Source organism: Canis aureus, chromosome 5 (genome assembly GCF_053574225.1).
Source record: "Canis aureus isolate CA01 chromosome 5, VMU_Caureus_v.1.0, whole genome shotgun sequence".
Classification (NCBI taxonomy): Eukaryota; Metazoa; Chordata; class Mammalia; order Carnivora; family Canidae; genus Canis; species Canis aureus.
This window is the reverse complement of record NC_135615.1, coordinates 42,488,106-42,509,794: the sequence shown is the minus strand read 5'-3', so window position 1 is coordinate 42,509,794 and position 21,689 is coordinate 42,488,106. Positions and strand designations below refer to the sequence as shown.

At 43.1% G+C, this 21,689-nt stretch overlaps 1 protein-coding gene across 7 annotated transcripts in view; it reads left to right on the top strand.

Moving 5' to 3' along the window:
• The window catches only part of DPYSL3 (dihydropyrimidinase like 3), a 119,629-nt gene that overhangs the window by 68,227 nt on the left and 29,713 nt on the right, over window positions 1-21,689 (top strand). For 3 of the 7 annotated variants that reach the window (XM_077897775.1, XM_077897776.1, XM_077897778.1), the window contains exon 2: window positions 18,755-18,843. In XM_077897775.1, coding sequence (XP_077753901.1) covers window positions 18,755-18,843 — 89 coding nt within the window. Of the gene's footprint in view, window positions 1-5,203; window positions 5,252-14,761; window positions 14,803-16,450; window positions 16,587-16,735; window positions 16,877-18,754; window positions 18,844-21,689 lie in introns of those variants that run through there. The other 4 variants (XM_077897779.1, XM_077897780.1, XM_077897781.1 and 1 more) reach the window with 4 other exon arrangements.

Sequence of the window (21,689 nt, the reverse complement as noted above, 5' to 3'; positions counted from 1 at the left end):
GCATGAGTAGTTGGGGTTATGGGAGGTGCAGAAAACAGCCATTTGGTGCTCTCCTCTGCATGAGCTGTGACTGTGGTCCCGGAGGCTCTCCAGCCTTCCCATTACAGGCAGCCTCACTTCCCAGCAGGGCCAGAGCAGCTCCACACAATTGTACTTGCAGGTCCAACTTGCTAGGGAGGAAGCCACCACTCTTAGCCACGGAGGCTATTTTGCATCAATAAATAGAAATACCAATGAGGGCTTTTTCTTCTGCTTCTTCCTTTTTTTTTTTATTTTTAAGATTTTTTATTTATTGACCGAGAGAGGGAGAGAACAAGCAGGGGGAGCAGGAGGCAAAGAGGGGGAAGCAGGCTCTCTACTGAGCAAAGACCCCAGCGCTGGGATTGTGACCCGAGCAGAAGGCAGACACTTAACCAACTGAGCCACCTAGGCACCCCCAGGGTTTCTTCTTAACATGGATTTGATGCGTCCTTCTCATTGCATACCCCACAGGACCCTCCCTGGCTTCTCAATAAATCCAAAGCAAGATTCTGCTGAGGTTTTGTTTAACTGTAGCTCTGTGAGATTGATAGAGTCAAAATTCCCTTACAGAGTGCTTTAGTCTAGACAGGCAAGGAAACAGAGATGCAAGTGGGGCTGAATTAATTAGGGCTTCTTCTGTCTGGTTTATTGTAGGGCACTGAGAATTTAAAATTAAGTAGGAATTTTTCCTCCCAAATACAAAAAACAGCATGAGGGTTGTAGAAAAATTTACCAAAATAAAATGAGGACAATACAAATAAACTCTACTGAAATTAACCAGAGACAGCCATTTGAAATTTTATGAATATACCCATTTAGAACTTTTTCTTAAGACGGTATATGCCATTTATTAAAATGGTACCACATAGCGTTCGTGTTGTTTTATGTCCTACTCTCTGTTCCACAATATATTATGACATCTTTCCATGTTTCAAATATCTTTCCCTAACGCATTTTGAAAAACCCACATATTATCTCAGTGCTTGGGGATCTGGTTAAATGAATCCCATTTTGTTTGAATTTTTATTTGTTTCTGAGGTATTGATATTAATGACAAAAACGAAATGATGTATTTGTTTTCAGTTGCTCTTCTCTAAGTGAAGTTATATTAAAAGCTATCACAGGGTGAGAGGCTAACTTGCCCCAAGTTGCTCAGCTCAAGATTGCCAGACTATAGATTTGAAACCCACTGTTTTTCATCTTCATCCTATATTCTTACCATCGCTTTGGCACTTGTGCCATTTTCCGTGGAGACCTTTGCTTTTCCTCTCTCTTCTTTTGCTCTTGAGTGAGCATGTTGGTTTTCTCAGGTCCACCCTTGCTTGCCTGTCTGACTCGCTGAGGCTGTTGACATTTGCAGAGGTACACAGTGTCCTGGGACCCGAGCTACAAAGCTGGAGAGGAAACATGCCCAGCTCTTTCTCCCATCTCCTTAATGGCTTAACCTATGAGCTTGGAAGCTGGTTTTAATTTTACATTCTCTCTGTGTATGTATGTTTGTTTTTAAAACTTTTTCCCCTTAATTCTTTCAAGGAGACCTTTATTTGAAATCATACACTCTTTCCCTCAAAGCCAATTTGTGTCCCAAATCTTGATGAGATTACTTTGTTTGGGGATATTGATAAATTCAGCTTGGGGTTTCTGGTTTATCCAACTAAATTGGTTTAAATTATGGCCTTACAGAGAGAGAGGGCATAAACAACTTAGAAGGTCTTAGAGCAATTGGATGTAATCTTCTGCTTCTAGAGACTTCATCCTGGGTTGATTCCACAAAGAAGGTATGTTTCGTTTTGTTTTTATTTCAGTTCCTTCATGGCGTGGTCCATCTCAGACCCTTTCTGATGTGAGAAATTCTGGGAAATACTTCACTTTGCTCAGTTGAGGGCAGGAAGAGAAATAAGGGATCCATTATTCCAACCCCCTCATTTTAATGATTAAGAAAACGTGGGCCAAAGAGAGAAAATAATTTGCCAAAGGTCACACAGCAAAATAATTAAGGAAAAAAAGCATAGAACTTGTTTTCCTTGCTCTAGTTCGATGTTTTTCTTACCCCCACCTCCCCCCCTTTTTTTTGAGGTGGGGGAGCTTGAGGGTCTCTTATTGGCTGAATTTGTCCCCTCAGAGTTCACGTGCTGAGGTCCTAACCCCTAATACTTCTGAATGTGGCTGGATTTGGCAATAGGGCCTTTACAGACCTGATTGAGGTAAATGAGGTCATTGGAATGGGCCCTAATCCATTGTGATTGGCTCTATAAAAAGAGATTAGGATGGAGTCACGGAACAAGCCCATCTGCAGACACAGGGAGGAGTAGGCCATCTGCAAGTCAAGGAGAGAGGCCCCAGGGATCCCTGGGTGGCTCAGCGGTTTGGCGCCCGCCTTCAGCCCAGGGCGTGATCCTGAAGTCCCGGGATCGAGTCCCACGTCGGGCATCCCTGCATGGAGCCTGCTTCTCCCTCTGCCTGTGTCTCTGCCTCTCTCTCCCTCTCTCTGTGTCTCTCATGAATAAATAAAATGTAAAACAAAAAAAAAAAAAGGAGAGAGGCCCCAGGGGAAACCAACCCTGCCAACACCTTGATCTAGAACTTCCAGTTTCCCCGACTATGAGAAAACAAATATCTGCTATTTAAGATACTCAGTCTATGGTACTTTGTTATGGTATCCCTAGTACACCAGTCCAGGGAGAAGTTAAGGACAAAGGCATTTAAAAATTCAAATCTTCAAACTTGGGAAGTTCTCAGTGAACAGAAAAGGGAGACCCAAATAAATAATGTAAGACATGAGGCCATGTCAGAGCCCATACTGGCTGATTTTTAGTCGTAATTTTATATATGACATCTCATTCCACCCTTACATCCAGATTATAATTATTTATAGCTCCACTTTACAGATGAAGAAACAGAGTCATGAGGTTAGCTTATCTAAAGTTCCATTGTAACTAGCTGGTGGAGTGAGCTCCCAGTTCTCCTTGTCTGACAAGAAGTTAATCAGATCTGTGTCACCACCAGTGTGATTGTGTGACACTGAAACAATCTCTAGTTGTTTAAAGTTAGAAAGGAGAAAACATGTACTCCAGAGTCAATGACTTGACATTAAGAATCCACTTAATGGATTGGACAGAAAATATTTGGCCCCTGATTTTAGGAAAAATGCAGAGATCAGGGAAATTTTATTTATTTTATTTTATTTTATTTTATTTTATTTTATTTTATTTTATTTTATTTTATTTTATTTTATTTTATTTTATTTTTAAATAATAAATTTATTTTTTATTGGTGTTCAATTTGCCAACATATAGAATAACACCCAGTGCTCATCCCATCAGGTGCCCACCTCAGTGCTCACCCCCCAGTTCAGGGAAATTTTAAAAGATAATCAAGCTATTTGAATGTCACTACAAAGTCTTCCCAGTGACTTAGACCTTCATGTGTTGAAATGAACAGCTATCCATAGTGAAGAATTACGGTTTGGAATGATGGACTTACCCACACTGGGTGACATTTGCTAGAACAGGAATCCAGACGTATACATCTGTAACATGAGCAGATTTGGAAACTACCTATGCCAGGATTTTATAAGGACATATTTTTGAAGTGTTTGCAATAGGAAGGCCTGCTAAATATACAGTCAACTAAAAAAAAAAAAAAAAAAAAAAAAATTCAAATTAATTTGAGCTGCTGGTAAACCCAAAGCTTATCATATGGGAAACATGATATGCTTTAAGTATTGAATGTAAATGGCTGTCTTTCAGCTCCATCCTTCCTGTTTGGTGCAATCTATCAGTGCCTAGATGTAGAGGTTAAAGTTGCTTGGGCTTTATTACTAAGAAGGCTCAATCAAGTTAGGCTGTGGTTAGGGTTTGTTTTCAGTGGATATTGGAGTTAAGGCTCAGCTCAGCCACAGACTAGCTGTGCACCTTTGTTGGTTCTGCCTTTAGAGTCAAATCTCAATCCAACCACTTGTCACTCTTTCTCATCACTCTCTCCAGCCCTAGCTCAAGCCTCCCTTGACTTATTGCAACCCCCTAATTAATATTTGTGCTTCCACTTTGCCTACACGTAGGTCATCCTCTTTGTGCACGGCCCGGGGGATCCTTTAAAAATGTAAATCAGATCAAGCTGCTCCCCTGCTCAAACATCTGTTGCACTTGGAATGAAATGGATGATGGCTCTCAAGAGTCCACGTAGCCTGGCCCCGACTGTCCTTCTCTCTGGACTCCCAGCCCTGCCACTGCTCCTCAGTGATTTGCATCAGCCATCCTCTTTTCCCGTGTGCCCTTGGATGTGCCCGTCTCCAGCTCAGAGTTGCAGTGCTTGCTGCTAGCTGCTCCCTGGGAGTGGGGAGCAATCTTTCCTAAGAGCCGTTCTTTATTTGGCTTGCCCCCTCAGATCATCCAGAGTTCTGTCCAGCTGAAAGCTTCTTAGACATGCCTTCTTTAGAAACCTCATCAGAAGCAGTTTCAGGCTCTTCTAAGCCTCTGCTATCCCCTTGCCCTCTATCTGAATTCCACTCATCACTGTTGCCATTACCCTACTAATTTAGTTAGCTTACTTAGTCTTTGTTTTGCCAAGCACTACAGTACAATGGCAGGGAATGTATTTTGTTCATGTTGTATGCCTAGTGCTGTGAACAGGAGGCATTTATAAACATTAAATGACGGAATGAATGGGTAAATGAATCTGTGAATGAAAAGGCTCACTGCTCCTTTACTCGATGTGCTTTCCTTGGGGTCAGTGGCTTGGAGAGAACAGGTGTCAAGGAAACCGGGTTCTCAGAAAGCTCCTGAACCATCTGCTTCATGGTGATAGGGACCATGTCTGTGTCCTTCCCCACTGCATCACTCAGGCCTGGCTCAGTCTAACTATGGATGAATGGAGCAGTGAATGAAAGTGAAAATATTTGAGAACAGGGACAAAAGTGGTAACACAGGGATGGACATTTGCTCCCTCTGAGCCCGCTGGGAGGGGCTTGCAAAAGTTGTAACTTGTTTGCTGGGTTTTTAGACACCATTGAATACATGTCACAATGCACATCTTGCTTGGGTATGCATCAAACACCTGCAACTCTAAACGTCAGTCCTCATAGCACTTTTTGAAACATTTCTGAGCAGAGAAAGGCCATAAAAGAAAGGGCTGCTTGGGGATTATTTCAAAAGATTGTTCTGCTGGTGTTACAATCATAGGATGTGAAGCAGTGCATATGAAGCAGAGAAGGGATGTCAAGGCTTTGCAGGTAGGGATGGAGTCTGCAGGCCTTCAGGCATGAGGAGGGAATCCAGTCCTGTGATTTCAGTGTGATACTTGCAAACTGAAGGTAGTCTTAAATATATTCTGGGAGGTATCTATTGTGTGAAGAGACCTTTTGTTATAGAATTAACAGCCTGCTGATCTCATTTTTGAGTTCTGATAATTTTTAAATGGAGGCCCAGCTGCATTTATTTATTTATTTAAGATTTTATTTATTTATTCATGAGAGACACAGAGAGAGGCAGAGACCTAGGCAGAGAGAGAAGTAGGCTCCATGCAGGGAGCCTGATGCAGGACTCGATCCCAGGACCCGAGGATCACACCCTGAGCTGAAGGCAGACGCTCAACCATTGAGCCACCCAGGCATCCTGGCTCACTTGTATTTATTTCAAGGGATCATTTCATTCAACATTCACCTGACCTCTCAAAGTCCTTGTCCTCAGAGCATCTGCACTTTTCCCTGTCAGTATAACTTGGAGAAGTTTGAGGTCCAAGAGTAAAAAAAAATGGCCACTTCTTTCATAACCACTTGTTTGTCAAATGAAAACAGAGCTGTGGGTTTGCAGGTTTCTGGGCAGATAGAAGACTGAGCAAGAGATTCAGTTATTACCACTCTCCGCTAATTGTGTCAATAAAGAGCCAGAAAAAAGAGTGAACTGGTCCGTCGTCTTAGCTCGCCATATTATTTGAAAAGTGTTTGGGTAGGAAGGTAGTTTGTATACACACACACACACACACACACACACACACTAAAAAGAAATGCAGTGTCAAGCTACTTTTCAGGGATAGAGGAGAGTGGGCCTGCATCCAAGTGAGAAATACTGACCAGAGACCTGTGTCCTAGTCTGTAAAGAAACCTGCATTTATTGAGCACCTACTATGCACCAGAATTTGGGCTCACTCCTCACTTTAGTCCTTTGGGGTGGATGTCATTTTCTTCATCTTGCCCTTCCCCTTCCCACCATTCCGTCTGGCACTCATTCACCGTCTAAGTTCTTGAGCTACAGAACAAATGATGAGGCCCCTCTTTGTGCTACCGTACAGACCTAGTCTCTGATGTCTGGGCTCCAAGGCGGGACAAACAGGGGGGGTGTCTGTGGTCTTGGAGATGGTCCCTCCCTCCTCCGATCTCTCTCCTGGGGCCCTTTCTGCAGCGACTTTGTGTGAGCTGGAACATCACAGCTGTACGCTCTCCTAACGCATCCACCACAGAACCGGTTTGGGGAAGTTGCATAAGCCAGTGGTTATGTGCCTAGAACCACAATCCCCAGGCAGCCCCGCCCATCTTAAAAGTATAAGGTCAGATTTGGAGAAAAATCCTTGTGGCCTCCACAAATAGATGGGGACCAGTTGCCTGTCATTTGAAGGTGCCGCTCACACATTTCGAGGCCTGAGCCCGCACTCCTCCCCTGGGAGTTGCATTTGGCTGCCTTTCATATTCGGTGAAAGAGTTTCTTGTTCCTGACAGGCAGTAGGCTGGGAATTCACTAGGCTTCCCTGTCACTCTAAAGGCCCCGTCAAAGCCACCTGCCAATTAGAAATGATCAAAGAGGAGTCTACTTCTAAAAGAGGAAGTGAGTATGACTTATTGGATGGCGGCTCAGAGAGGCCAAGAGCTTTGCTCAGGGTCACAGGGCTAAGACCAGAATCCAGAGCTCCTGACCCCCATTCCAGGAGTCTCTCTGTTATCCATTGTTGCCTTTTAGGATGGCATTAACTCAAGTCCGATTGTTGATCCCTGCCTATCCTCCTAAATCACAGGCCCACATGTCCAGCTGTTTGCCTCAGGGCTGTGCGGTTGACCAGCATCTCAACATTATTGTTTTTAAAAATATTTTATTTAAATTCAATTTGCCAACATAGAGTATAACACCCGGTGCTCATCCCAAGTGCCCTCCTCAGTGCCTGTCACCCAGTTACCCCACCCCCCACCCACATTCACTTCTGCAACTCTTTGTTTCCCAGAGTTAGGAGTCTCTCATGGTTTATCTTCCTCCCTAATTTTCCCCCACTCAGTTTCCCTCCTTTCCCTTTTGGTCCCTTTCACTATTTCTTATATTCTGCATATGAGTGAAATCATATGACGATTGTCTTTCTTCGATTGACGTGTTTCACTCAGCATAATACCTTCCAGTTCCATCCATTCGAAGTAAATGGTGGGTATTCGTCTTTTCTGATGGCTGAGTAATATTCCATTGTCTATACAGCCCACATCTTTATCCATTCAAGGACATCGTGGCTCCACCCACAATTTGGCTACTGGGGACATTGCTGCTGTGAACATTGGGGTGCAGGTGTCCTGTCGTTTCACTACATCTGTATCTTTGGGGTAAATGCCCAGTAGTGCAATTGCTGGGTCATTGGGTCAGAATTATTATTTATACTCTTGTGCCTCAACTTTGTTACTCTCTTTTCTGTTCTCCATTTTTATTCACGAGTCTTTCCTGGCCACCTTGCCCTGAAACTTTAGTCCGCTTAGACACATCATTTTCCCTTCACCTTTCATTGCTGAGTTGATTCTAACTTTCTTCCACAGCATGCCCTGCAGTTTCTGCCGCATATTCTTGCTGTCACCTGGACCACATCTGTCACCTTATTCTTTTTCCACTATAATTTTCTTTATTAAACTCCTAGTAGAAGTTATAAAACGTCATATACTTTGTACAACTAGTGGAGTAATATAAATAAATAGTAGAGAAAGAGAAAGGCAGAAGTTACCAAGTTTTCCATACCTCTTCAACCTGCATCCTTTCCCCCTGCCATTTCCACTGTGAATAATTTGGTGTATACCCTTCTAGACCTTTCTCTTGCTCACACAAGAACATAATAATACATGTATTACATATAGTATTCTTTTTTTGCTTTTGCAACAATAGAATCGTTTTGCACTTGGACCTGTGAATTATTTTAAAGTCAAGGTACAGATTTAACTTGTTAAAAAAAAAAAAACTGGATGACAACCCATTGTACTGCTGTCTTGCAGTGTATTACATCATGTCCCATGGTTGGATATTCAGGGACTGGGTGGGATATTTTCAGCTTGCCTCTCCAGTTACCCTCTCCACTTTTTCTGCCCTCCTTCATGCTGTGAGGCAATCTGGGCCTGCATCTGGAGGCCCTTTGCCCTTAGGCTCCGACTTGGATTCAGTTCCTTCAGCACACCTAGGAGATTGGAAGGAAGGTGCACAAGTGAGGTCAGGGTATCTTGCCCTGCTGATTCCTTCCTGCTGGGTCACTGAGGAGTGGCTTGCATGCCTGTCCTGAAGGTCACAGCTCCTGTCAGGCAAAGCTGTCCATACAGCTGCCCCCCCCCCCCCCCACGGTAACTATTCCCTCCTCTTGTCTTCAGGCCTGGGGATGATGTGGCTCCCTGCTCCCTGGGGATGGTGTGACTCACTGTTGGTTGGCCCTGGAGTCTACACATCCGATTAATTTCCCAAACCCTGCCCATACTTTGTTAGAGAATCACTTTGCTAAACTCTCTTTAATAATCCATTTTGAATATTTTCTCTTTCCTCGTACCCTGAATGGTATAGGCTCCTTCCCTTCCCTTCCCTTCCCTTCCCTTCCCTTCCCTTCCCTTCCCTTCCCTTCCCTTCCCTTCCCTTCCCTTCCCTTCCCTTCCCTTCCCTTCCCTCTTTCCTTCTTTCTCCTGTCACTTGCTATTCATTCCTTTATCTCCAGCATAGTTATTTTGTCAGTTTAATTTTCTTTTCTTTTTTTTTTTTTTAAGATTTTATTTATTTATTTATGAGAGACATAGAGAGAGGCAGAGACATAAGCAGAAGGAGAAGCAGGCTTCCTGTGGGGAGCCGATGTGGGACTCGATCCCAGGACACTGGGATCACGACCTGAGCCGAAGGCAGATGCTCAACCCCTGAGCCACCCAGGTGCCCCTTATTTTTTTCTTTTCTACTCTGAGATTGTATTTCATTCATTTTCTCAAAATCCTTCTAGAGCTCCCCAGCATCCACAGAATGAAGGCCAAATCATTAGCCAGCTATCTCTTGAGTCCCCCATTCTGGGATTCTAGGCATCAGGGACTCTGCCCAACACCACGTTGCCCACTGAAATGCATTCCTTGCATTGATACAGTTGGTTCTCCTACTGACTGGTTATGTGATGTTGGACCACGAGCCAACCTCTGTAAGCTTTCATGTCTTCATCAGTGCAATGAGGAGAATATCAGCATTTCACTGATGGTTCATTGAACTCTTCAAAGACTTTCTAGCGCATAAGAAGGTTTCAGTAAATGCTAGTGATAAATTATCATTCCTCAGGGCACGTGGGTGACTCAGTCAGTTGAGCATCTGACTCTTGGTTTTGGCTTAGGTTGTGACTTTAGGGTTGTGAGATCGAGCCCCCTGTCAGGCTCCGTGCTCAGCAGGGAGGGGAGTCTGCCTAAGATGGTCTCTCTCCCTCTGCCCGTCCCCCATTCTCTCTCTCTCTCGAATAAAATAAATAAATCTTTAAAAAAATTAAATCTTAAAAAAAATATTATTCTCTCACTCTGGTCAGAATTATCTCTTTGGCTGTACCCTGGTGTCCAGATGAGTCATTTTCCCAAGACCTACTTCTATAAGGTCTCTGTGGACTCTTACTTGATTTCTCCTGGACAGAAGATTTTTCTCTTTATCTTTCTCTCTCTTAGTTGACAGACTTTGCTTTTTGGTTTATGGAAAAACTGAGCAGAAAGCATGGAGCACGCTCATAAACTCCCTCTGTTCCCTCTACCCCAAAGTTTTCCATTATTAGCATATTGCTTTGGTGTGGTATATCTGTTACAATTGATGGACTGGTGTTGATATGTTATTAACAAAAGTCGATAGTTTTACATGAAGGTTCACTTTTGTGCAGTTCTGTGGTTTTAACAAATGCGAAATGTCCCGTATCCACAATTAAAGTATCTTATGGCATAGTTTCAGTGTCCCTCAAATCTTCAGGGCACCACCTTCACTCCCTATCTCCCTAAACTACTGGCATCCACTGATCATTTTATGTAGATAGTTTGACTCTTTCTCTTGACGTCGTATTGCTCTTTGTGCTCATAGCTTACTTCTCCTACATGCTCCTAACCTACAACTTCACAGGCAGTAGTCACAGAAGTGTGTGTTTCAGTAATGAATTATTAAGCCCATTTATCCCTAGAATCAAGGCCTGGGTTGAAATTTCACGCACTCCTTCCTGATGAAGTAGGCATTTGGCTTTTGCACAGGCTGTTGAGCTCAAGGGACATGGGATACTGTTTGAACAAAGCTGGATCCCAGTTATCTAGTCTGCCTCTGTACAGAGCACTTTTACTGTAGCTGCATAGATTTGAGGCCTAAAAAGGAACAAACAAAAGCAAGCAAGTAATAAAGCACAAAACCATCACCTAAATTCACACCAAAGATGGCCATCAATTAGTTCTTAAAAGTACTGACTTTTCTTTAGTCTGTATCCTACTTTACATTCTGGTCCTGAGCAACATAGTTTATATATAATAGTGATACCTACTTTACACTTTTCCTGTGATTTGGATTTGCCTTTAAGTTGTATATCTGTATGAGTAGAGCAGTAAACTCGAGATGGTGGCACAGTGGTTGTAGTGGCAGCAGTAGCATTATGCCTACCACTTATGGAGAGTTTTCCAAGTGTCTGACCCTGCCTGATAGTTAATTCTCACATTAGGGATCTGTACTTTATAGATACGTAAGCAGACCTTTTTAGAGAACTAAAGCTAAGGAAGCTGAGGATTAATTGAACTCCACTAAGACAAGGAAACTGGGGTTCAGAATTAGATCAGGTCACCTGCCAATATCACACCGTACTTAGTAGCAGAGATGCAAATACAGGTCAGTTCCACGCTGTCTTAGTCTCTCCCTAAACTCTTGAATGGCTGTGCAAACTGTTTTGCTTTCCATCCCAGGCAGCAGCCTTTCTATTTTTCTCTCTCAGCATCTAGCTAAAGATGTGCTAGTTTCTTTTTTTCTCCAGATCTGGTGCTTCCTATTTTCTGATAAGGCATGTGTGTTCCCATACCACATCTACCCTACTCTGCCTCTTTCTCTCATCCCTCCCTACCCCCCCTAACCTTCTGGCACAGTGATCCTTTATGATCCCTAGTAATCTCCTTCCTCCAATGTGCTGCCTGAATTTGAGACGTCCTTGTGACTCTGCTCTGGGCCCTGTGTGGATCCACATTGGCCCATGTCGGCCCACGGTGGTCCATGTTTAAAGAGCAGGGGTGGAATTCCTGCTGTTTTGTGAGATCATTTTAGGTTGTTCCCTAAGAGGGCATTAAATAACATTGAATCCCACGTTGGGACATCTTGTCCCCTTTCTTTTTCTAACCTGCTGAGTGGTTCAAGGAAGAAGTCTCAGTGTCTTGCTCATCTGAATTGGACACCTCCCTGACACTTGGTAACTTTGTTTTTTAAAGAAGGCAGCAGATCTGAGTTCCTCCTTCAAAACCCTTTCGAAGGCAGCAGTGTCGCCAAAATATAGTGATGTTTTTATAGTACTCATTCCTAGGTTTGCGGTCTATTTTTGGTAAGTGATACTGGCTTAGAATTTATAGGAGTAAGACAGTGTTTACTTTGAAAATATACTTATTAAGAATACATTACATTTATTAAGATGGAGTAAATGACAGTGCAGTTTCTACCAGGTTAGGCCAAATATCATGAAAATGGTGCACAAGTATCTGAGATTTGGGCTTCATAGGCCCAGCTGACCTTCCTGCTTGCGACCGGAATGGCTCTGTGGCTTCTGTCCACCTCCCCTCCCCAACGTCTCGTTCCTAACCTGGTTATCCACTTGTGCTGATGGGTGGCTGGAACCCTGCTGAAGATTGGGAGACTGTTATCAGGGGGCTGGGATTAAGATGCCATCCACAGTTCATCCCCCACTCCATTCTGACCCAGGGCAGGCTACATAACTTGTCTGGCCCTCTGATAATCACGTCTCTGAAGTGGTTAACATGGTCCTGGGGCGGGAAGAATGCACGTAGCTGGCTTTGTTCTAGTTCAGAGGAGCGAGTGTCCACCCTGCCCTGGTTCATATTGCTCGTGGCTACTGATTCCTCTGGGTTAGCGTCTCTCCTGCCTCTCTTGCCTCTCCTGCCTTGGGTTCCACCCCTCCAGGGCCAAAATAAACCTAATAAAGTGAACATGGTACTTCCCGTTGTTAGGAATTCTGTTTAGTGGGCTCTGCTTTGAAGGCAGTGCCCCTGGTGACCCTCCATCTAGCACACCTGGGCTTACGTATATTTGGACGACGAGAGAAAGAATGTCTTTGAGACTCGTCTGTGGCATCTGCTGTGAAACTGCTCAATTTCAATACAGACTCAGAGCCAAGAAACTGCATTTCTCTTCCAGGTGTCTCTTTTCTCCCAGGTCTTTCTCTTTCTGTCTCAATGGTAAATTCGTTGTGAGGGTCTTAGAGACAGATCCATACATTGCCCAGGGAGAGTGGGTTTGGGGACAGGTTTAAGAATGCCACCCACTCTCCATTCCTGCTGTAAGAGAGCAAGTGGATTGTTACCTCCTCGTGGAGGCTTATTTCCAGAGGAAGAATGACCTGGAGGGACCAGGGGAACTTGCCCTCTGGGGGTGGGTTTGAGAGGAGAAGTCTTGGCTGAGCTTGGCTGCTGGTGGCAGGAGCTGAGAACAGTTGCCGAGGGTTGAGTGGGGACTGGCGTCTCTGGCATTCCCTTTATGGCCAGGTCTGTTCTGTTTTGATTAATAAAGTGCTAGTTCACTTCCTCCTGAGTATTTGTGAGCAGGCAGTTTTACAGTGGCCAGTTCTAAAAAAGATGTAGCTCCCACGTATTAAGCATTTATACGGTGCTGCACAGAGCTCAGCCCTTTCCATCTAGCATCCCCATAATCCTGAGCAGCACCCTCAGAGAAAGATGTCATTGTCCCCTTTGAGGTAGCTGAAGCCTGGAGAAGCGAAGTCACTTGTCCAAGCACAGGTAGCGGCAGCGTGGGGATGTTTTCTAGGGAGTTCCGTGTAATTACTCAGATGGGGATTTGTTTTAAATAACCACCTGCGCCTTCATCTGGACTTTAAAAGGATCTTGAGTCCCCACTGAGGGTCAGAGTCTGGGCGTTGTGATTTGAACGCAGGTAACAAAATATTTGACTTTGGAAGACGTTCTTCATTTTATATCCTCCTTTTCTGTTGCTAGGATTATAGTTTTTATTCTGAGCTGCTGGAATGTCGGCAGAGTATAGAACAGATGTGTCTTAAGTACTGTTCTCAGACTGACTTTATTCACTGGGAAGGAGTCCACAGAGGGCTCTGGTTTCTCTGGGAGGCATATTCTCATTACCTCAGACAGACAGAAGTGGTGATTTAAGTTCTTTTAAGTTCAAGACTTGACGAGGAAAACTAAAATGGGAACCCACATCTCCAGTAGGCTTGAGTTCAAGATTCTGTTTTTTCATTCTCTGTTCTGGTTTGAATCCAGCCTTTCCTCTTTTTTCTTTTTTTTTTCTTTTTCTTTTTCTTTTTCTTTTTCTTTTTCTTTTCTCTTTCTTTCTTTCTTTCTCTCTTTCTCTCTCTCTCTCTCTCTCTCTCTCTCTCTCTCCCACACACACACCCAGCATGAAGCAAAACACAGGGCTCAAACTCATGACCCTAAACTGACTGAGCCACCCAGAATACTCTCTCCTCTCTTCTTTTTCTCTCTGTCTCTCTTCTCTTCTCTCCCTCTTTCTAACAAACTCTAACAAACAAACTTTTATGTTTTTTTTTTTTTTTTCTGATCATTACCATACATTAGTGAGGAAAAAAGATTGGACTCTGTCAGACTTGAAGGGCTGGTGCTACCCTGGATTGTATGTTACATCCTTTTATAAGTTGCATGAACATACTCTGGCCATAAGGGGCAGGTTTAATGCACTGCTGCACTACTTTTATAAGTCGTGGCTTCAGAGTTGTTGGATTCCTAAAGTTACCTGCTATAGCCAACTGGTCATCAGTTTGAGCCCTGGAACAGTCAGATTTAATAGCAAACAGTAAGGAGAGCCAGAAAGAGCCCCTTGTCATAAGGTTTCAGGATAAGTGGTTCCATGGCCTCAGGTGGAAATCTGTCCAGTGCCCAGAGGTAGAGACCTGGATTTGCTTCCCAGTGGAACTAATCAACTCTGTTGCTTAGAGAAAGTTGCTCACCTTTGTGCCTATCTCTCCATTTGGAAAATGGGGACCATCTCTCTCTAATATACTTCGTAATTTAAATCTTTTAAAAATGTTTTTCAAGTGCTGTAAATAATATGAATGGAATCAATATAACTAATATATAAAAGTGTTTACTATGTGCTGGTTATTTGATATGTGCATGTGCGTGTGAGCTCACACACACTCTCCCTCCCTCGTTTATTCCTGGCAGCCCCATTGTGAGGTGAGCTAGGTATTATTATCCACTCTGAGCTAATAGAAACTGAAGTTCTGAGGGGTTAAGTCCTAATTCAAGATCACATAGTTCGTTAAGTGGTCGACCTGATTCTCCCACCCAGGGGAGAAGCCAGCTGGACACAACCTGGCCTGCTGGTATGCCTGGGCACCCCACTAGCCTTCCAGACCTCCCATCCTCAACCCTGGGCAACAGGGCAGGGCCCAAGGCAGTCAGAGTCCTTGGTTATTTTAGGCTCTCCATTTCTTTATTCTGGGTTCTAGATAATCCCAGTGTGCTCTAGAAATATCATCATTCTTTGTCTATATCATCCCATGAGAAGCCTTCGTAGATGTCCAAACTAGACCATTTCACCTCTTTGGGCATCAGCTCACAGATGCTCGACACCATCAGCTGCTGGGAACAGAAAGTGAAGAGCCCTGCTGGGCCACCACATTCACCAGTCCTTTGTAACATCATGCAGGATGACTTTTAATCATAGATGGCAGATTTGTTTGTCTTGCTGGTTTTCAACCCTCGCATGTGTTCATCTGGTCTGTGAACTCACAGACAAGCATGTTTGGTAACCATTAAGGTTTGGTTTTATGTAACCTGAGGGTGATCAGTGGTTCTGCTGTTTGTCAAGGCCAAATTCAAGGCTTGCCTTTCAGACTTTCCTGTGTCCAATGACAGTTTGCCTAGGCTACCCTTTGTTAGTGGATCCCACATCCATGGAAAGAGTTAAAATTAACGAAGTCACTTGATGAATCGCTTTAACAGAAGGTAGGGAATAGGCTGGGGAGCTCCAGGGGCAGCATGTGTTTGAGCTCTGTGAATTGAGGTTTGGATATCTCTGGTCTGCATGATGAAAAGAAATAATATTGATACCATAGCAGTCCAAAGAGCAGGAGTCTTGTTGCTCCCATCTCTGAAACTTCCACCGGCCTGTATTTCATCTCTGTGCTCTATCTATTTTGATTCCTGATTATTGAGCCGGAGAAGATATATCGAATTAGCATTTGAAGAGTTTCCAATGATGCCATCGCAATGGTGTTAATTCCACTTGGATCACCCGTTAGTATTCCCTGAGGCACCATGGGCCTGAGATAGCTTTTGCCCCTCTGCTGATATTTGATGCTTGTTGAAGGAAGTAATGATCATGTCAGTTGGTTCCCTAGGCTAGATGTTCCCTAGACAGGAGGGTGGTCATATTTCATACCAGGGCTCACTACAGGTGCTAGCTGGCCCCTTTCCAAAAAGTTTACTTCAGTTCTTTGCTAGGAAGATAAAGAATGTCAGAAGAGCACTAAGCTATTAGAGGCAAACCTTAGAGTTACCAAGACTATTACTACAAAGCTTCTTTTAGAGATGCTTTTGCTATCTCTCTAGACACACAGAACTGTGCCTTGGACACACAGCACCATGAGTTCCAGTGCTGGTCTCTGACTTGGGCTGGCTGATGATCTGCATGAGAACCATTTGTGGGGTTTATAAAATTCAGATTTAGTGGCCTAGAGCAGGGCCTGGGACTCTATATTCTTTTAATGTGCACACCCTAGTTTGGGAAGCACAGTCCTGGGACTGCCTTATATAATTTTGCAATTACTCTTAAAACAGTAGTCCAACTTTCTGGCCACATCACATAATTTTGTGACTCAAATGGCCTTTCCGTCATAATGACATGATGCAACCTATATCCCACCCTTCACCCATTCGGCTTACCAGTATTCAGTAGCTGTCTAGGATGAGCTCCAGGAACAAAGGTGGAAAGATTAAAGAGATGTATAGTCCCAAGACCAAAGGAGTCTTTGGTCTAGTCAGGAGACAGTGGAACAGTGGAACCCCTGAAGCACCAGGTTCTGGTGAACAGCAGTTATTGTAGACAATGGGGTTGTTTGAGCAAAATTGCAAGCGGAGTAGGTGAAACTTGCTGGCAAGTCAGGTAATGCGTCCTGCAGGAGAAACACTTCGATTCGAGGCTTGACAGAGGAGAGTTGGTTGTCAGAAGCCACGTGAACATGGCAAGAAGGCAGAGGGAACTTTTTTGCAAAGGCTTAGTGGCCAGAGAGCCTGCTGCATGTTTCTGAATTTGCCATGGAATGACACATGAGGCTATATGTGATGGAAATGAGGGTGGACATAGAGACGAGCGCCAGATCAGGGAGGCCTTGTGGATCATGCGTGGTGGGAATTTACATTTGGTCTCATTTGTACATTTTCCTTGCGGCAGAGGTGGGTGTTTTCCTGGGTGCCTCCTTGATCCATGTGTCTTTCAGATCCTCTCCCCCGATAGTATGACACGATGCAATTTCCTGCTCTCCTGTAGTACCTTGAACGTGGGAGCAGCTAAGTGGCACTAAGCCGTATCCCATGTGGATGCCTAGCCTCAAATCTCATTTTCTGGCCTGGTTCACACCCTTTTATTTCCAAGACCAGAAATCAGCCTATTTATTCATAGACTTCCTTCCCCATTAAACTGATGTACTTTGTGAAAGCCAGTTCAACTGCCTTGCCAACTTCATCTCTGCCGCTTTCCTCCTTGATCCCTAAGCTCCCCATCTCGACACTGATCTTTTTCCGGATTTCAAAGAAACAAAACTTCTTTCTACCACAGGGCATCTGCACATGCTGTCCCCTCTGCCTGCAGCTCTCCATTCCCACCCCATCTCTTTGATCATCCCTGCAAAGGCCTCTTTTCACCTCGGTTTAAACAAGCCCACTCACCTATGTTTTGTGACACTTGATACAATTTTACGTTGTTTATTTTTTTGATTTTCTTTTTTCTTTATTGCCCCTTAGGTTTCATAAAAGCAATGACATGGTATGACTCATTAACTACTGGATCCTCTCTATGTATTTAGTCATATATATTAAATAATTACTTGCTAGATGAGTGGATAGATGAACAATGGATGGATGGGTGGGTGGGTGGGTGGATAGAATTGAAGTCTGTAAGTTGAATTCATAACAAAATGCAATGTACCATTCTCTCTTCAAGCCTTTCCATTCAGCCAGGCTCCTGAGATTTCTCTTCGCTGTCAGGACCCCAGAAAAGCTACCTATCTGTCTCTATCTATCTATCTATCTATCTATCTATCTATCTATCTATCTAAAAGAGAGGAAGTGAGAGAGAGAGATCACAAGCAGGGAGGAGGGGTAGAGGGAGAAGCACGCTCCCCATTGAGCAGGGAGCCTGATGCGGGGCTTGATCCCAGGACTCTGAGATCATGACCTGAGCTGAAGGCAGAAGCTTAACCGACTGAGCCAACCAGGGGCCCTCCATTCATTCTTTTAATGAAATCTGTGATATTGAAAGCTGACACTGGTTGGTTCCTCTACTGACATATAGGAGCTATATGTCTATATTTCCTTAATTACCTTGGACTGTATGTGCATTGTTTCCAGTTGGATCACTTAAAAAAAGACTTTAATTATAAAAAAAATTTTTTCATAATAGGCAACAGACACATCTCAGAAAATGTGAGAGTTTAATGAAGCAAATGTGAATCCTGCATAATTTCTCCACCTGGGTTAAAGACTAGAGATCTATAGAATACTATAGCTATTTTGTCTTTTTTCCATTCAGTGCTTTTCCTGTACATTCTATAAGCTTGTGTGCAACGTTTGCATACCTGTGTAAGAATCCTGAATTTTAAATATAGCATGATCCTCATGTCATTATAAAGACTTTCAGAGGCTATTTCATTGTATGTCTGATCCCAGGTTCTATTTTTGAGAATCACTGTTGAGTGCCAACAGGATGCAAGACACTGAGGTATAAGTTATATACTACTTTCAATATTTACTGCTTAGTGAGCCAGAAAAGATAACACAAGAGTGTCTTCCCTCAAGTAGCTATGTTTCTGAGTGGCTAGGTAGGTTGCAGAAGCAAGAGGTGAAGCTCTAGAATAATTTGAATCTGGGGCAAATGTCAAAGACTGGATCCCTGACAAATATACCCAATTCAAACACTGAGTGCGTTGAGGCTCAGTGTCTTAAGTCACTGTGTTCCTACTAGACCTCTAGACTGGTGAACTGAAAACTTTTGCAGACCCCCTCTTCTCTGAATTCCTAGCTGTGAGAATGACTTATGTTTGCCTTCTTTTCTAGAGTGACCGTCTCCTTATCAAGGGCGGTAGAATCGTCAATGATGATCAATCCTTTTATGCTGATATTTACATGGAAGATGGTTTAATAAAGTAAGTATATAGAATCGTATCTTTATTTTTTTGTACTTCCTTTCTTCCTGAGAGGCTCAGAAAGAAGCTTGCCTAGACCTTTGGTTCCCTGTGTTTTATTTCTTCTTCTTGTTAAAAAAATGAGTCTATTTTTTAAAAGATTTATAATTATTTTAGAGAGAGTGAGTGAGTGAGGAAAGGGGCAGAGGAAGGGGGAGAGAATCTTCAGACAAATGTCTTGCAGAGCGTGGAGACTGATGTGGGGCTCCATCTCAGGCCCCTGAGATCATGACCTGAGCTGAAACCAAGAGTTGGATGCTCAACCGCCTGAGCCACCCAGGAGCCCCAAAGTGAATCTTTATTTTAACCCTTTGTTCTGGTTGCACATAATCCCTTAAAATGGGAGCTAGCCTTAATTTATTCACATCTTGTGAATGAAGTGAAAAATCTAAATTCAGTCAACCAAATGATGCTGCAGGCCTCTTTGTGCAAAGGACACTGATGGGGCACCCTATGCATCTTAGAGAAGTGGAAGATGTGACTATTGTCCTTAAGTTTATTGAAAAGGTGTGCACACAGTTACAGCTCCATATAAACATAAGGCTCGTGCATTTGGTATCATAGGAGTTCAAGTGAGGATAAGTGATGTAGAAGTGCACAGAAAGGAGAAATCCCATCACAGGATGGTTTGGGGCTGGAGAGGCCATTTGAACTGATCCTTAACTTACGTGGAGTTTAGTTGGGCGGAACACAGAGAAGACATACATCTCAGACAAGATTTTCAAACAGGTACTTCAGAGATGTATACCTACCTTTTAAAATGATTTGCTTTTGGGAGCCTGGAAACTGTGCAATCAGGTTACGTTTTTGTGCAGGTTCCCTACATAGTGACCTGTAAAAGAGGATTTGGTCTACACATAACTTTTCATCACATAGAATGAGTTATGTCTCTGCACTGAACAGATATTGTAGAAGATTGATGTATCCAGTTCATCCTGTTAGCCATCCCTGGCCATGTTCAATTTTATTATTACATTATTTAAACTCATTGGATATAGTGGATCTCTTCCTTATCTTTGAAGACTTGGGCTTAGATATAACTCTGTAGGTGGGTGTTCCTTGTCAGTCCCCAAACTAGGCTGGTTTCCCTTCTATGAGCCTTCAAAACACCTTGTGCTTTTATGAGTCAACAGCCGTTCTGACCCTGTTAAGCTCTCTGAAGGCAAGGACCCTACCTTGTTCATCTCCATATCCAAGCACTTAACCCAGTACTTAGCATGGAGAGACTTTTAAGAAGAACTACCTTTCATTGACTGTGCAGTATGCGCCAGGCACTGTTCAATGTTTTACATGCGTAATTTCATTTATTTCATGGGCAATTCCATGAAGTAAGTACTATTACTACCCTTTTCTCAGATGAGGACAAAAAGGAACACAGAGAGGAAGTAACTTGCTAATGATCAACACATTAATCAAATACATTGAATGAATGAACAAATAAACATGCGTGAATGAACATCTTCTAGTTTAGTTGTCTTACCTACATAAACACCTTTTCATATTAGAAATAGGCAAAATGAAAATAGTGAGCAAACTAACCAATAATTAACAATTAATTAATTAGAAACAATACTTTCTTCAAAAATAAGCCCCAAGTAATCTTATATTTTTCTCGTACTAAAAAAATTATTGTATATAGTCGGCTCTCTTTGGAGATAGCAAGTTCCCTCATTTAGAGATTTTCAGAGACGGTAGAAGAGAGTAGTACCTAATGCTTCTTCCTCATTTCAGAACTCATGATGGGCGTCACTAATTGAAGTCAGGCATCTACTACCAGAGTTAACTGTGTAAATCCTTTTTGCCATCTCTATTAGAATAGATGAGAAGGCCGCTTCCCAAGGATGCTATAGAAGGGATGTAACCATCAGATGTGTGCGTTGGTGTGGAGAAAAGGGTATATTAAAATGATCTTCATCTAATCCTGACATTTTATATATCTTCAAAAACATCCTGAATTAACAGAGCATAAACACAGAAATAATTCCCCCTGATTGTCAGATTGCTATGTGAATATCTGTGAATATTTATGGAGTGCCTGCTGTGTGCAAGGTGATTATTTAAGGCATGGGACCCATGCTATGCCACATGCTATGCTGGCTATCACTGGGACCCACATCTTCCCCCAGGGACCTTACAGTCTTGGTTTAAAGATTTATTTATTTATTCATGAGAGACACAGAGAGAGGCAGAGACATAAGCTGAGGGAGAAGCAGGCTCCCTGTGGGGAGCCTGATGTGGGACTCGATCCCGGGACCCTGGGATCACGACCTGAACCAAAGGCAGACACTCAACCACTGAGCCACCCAGATGTCTGGGACCTTATAGTTTTTTAGGGGAACTGAGATATCTGTGTTTATCAAAGGGTATAACATTACCAGATAATATCAGCATCTAGTATTAAAGTAGGAGAATAGATGAGATTCATAGGGAAGGAGGGTGCCATGTGGGGTTAGTATGGTTATTAATTATCATAGCTGATGCTTTTCGGATTCTCCTGTGCCGTGCCTAACAGCCTTCTGTGGGCCTGACATACTAAAACTTAATCTATATGACAAACCTATGGAGGAAACATTTTTATTACATTCTACAGTTGAAGGAATTAAGACATGATGAGGTAAAGTAACTTGGCCAAGGTCATGAAGCTAATAACTAGCAGAGATTGTGAACTCAGTCTGCCTCCAGGGTAGATCTGTACTCTTAATTATTAGACCTGGCTGTCAGTAGGGATTTGACCAAGGAAGGGAGGTGGGAACCAAACCTTTAAGGATTACTGTGATCTTGAGTGGCTCAGTGGAGAAAAATTAGGA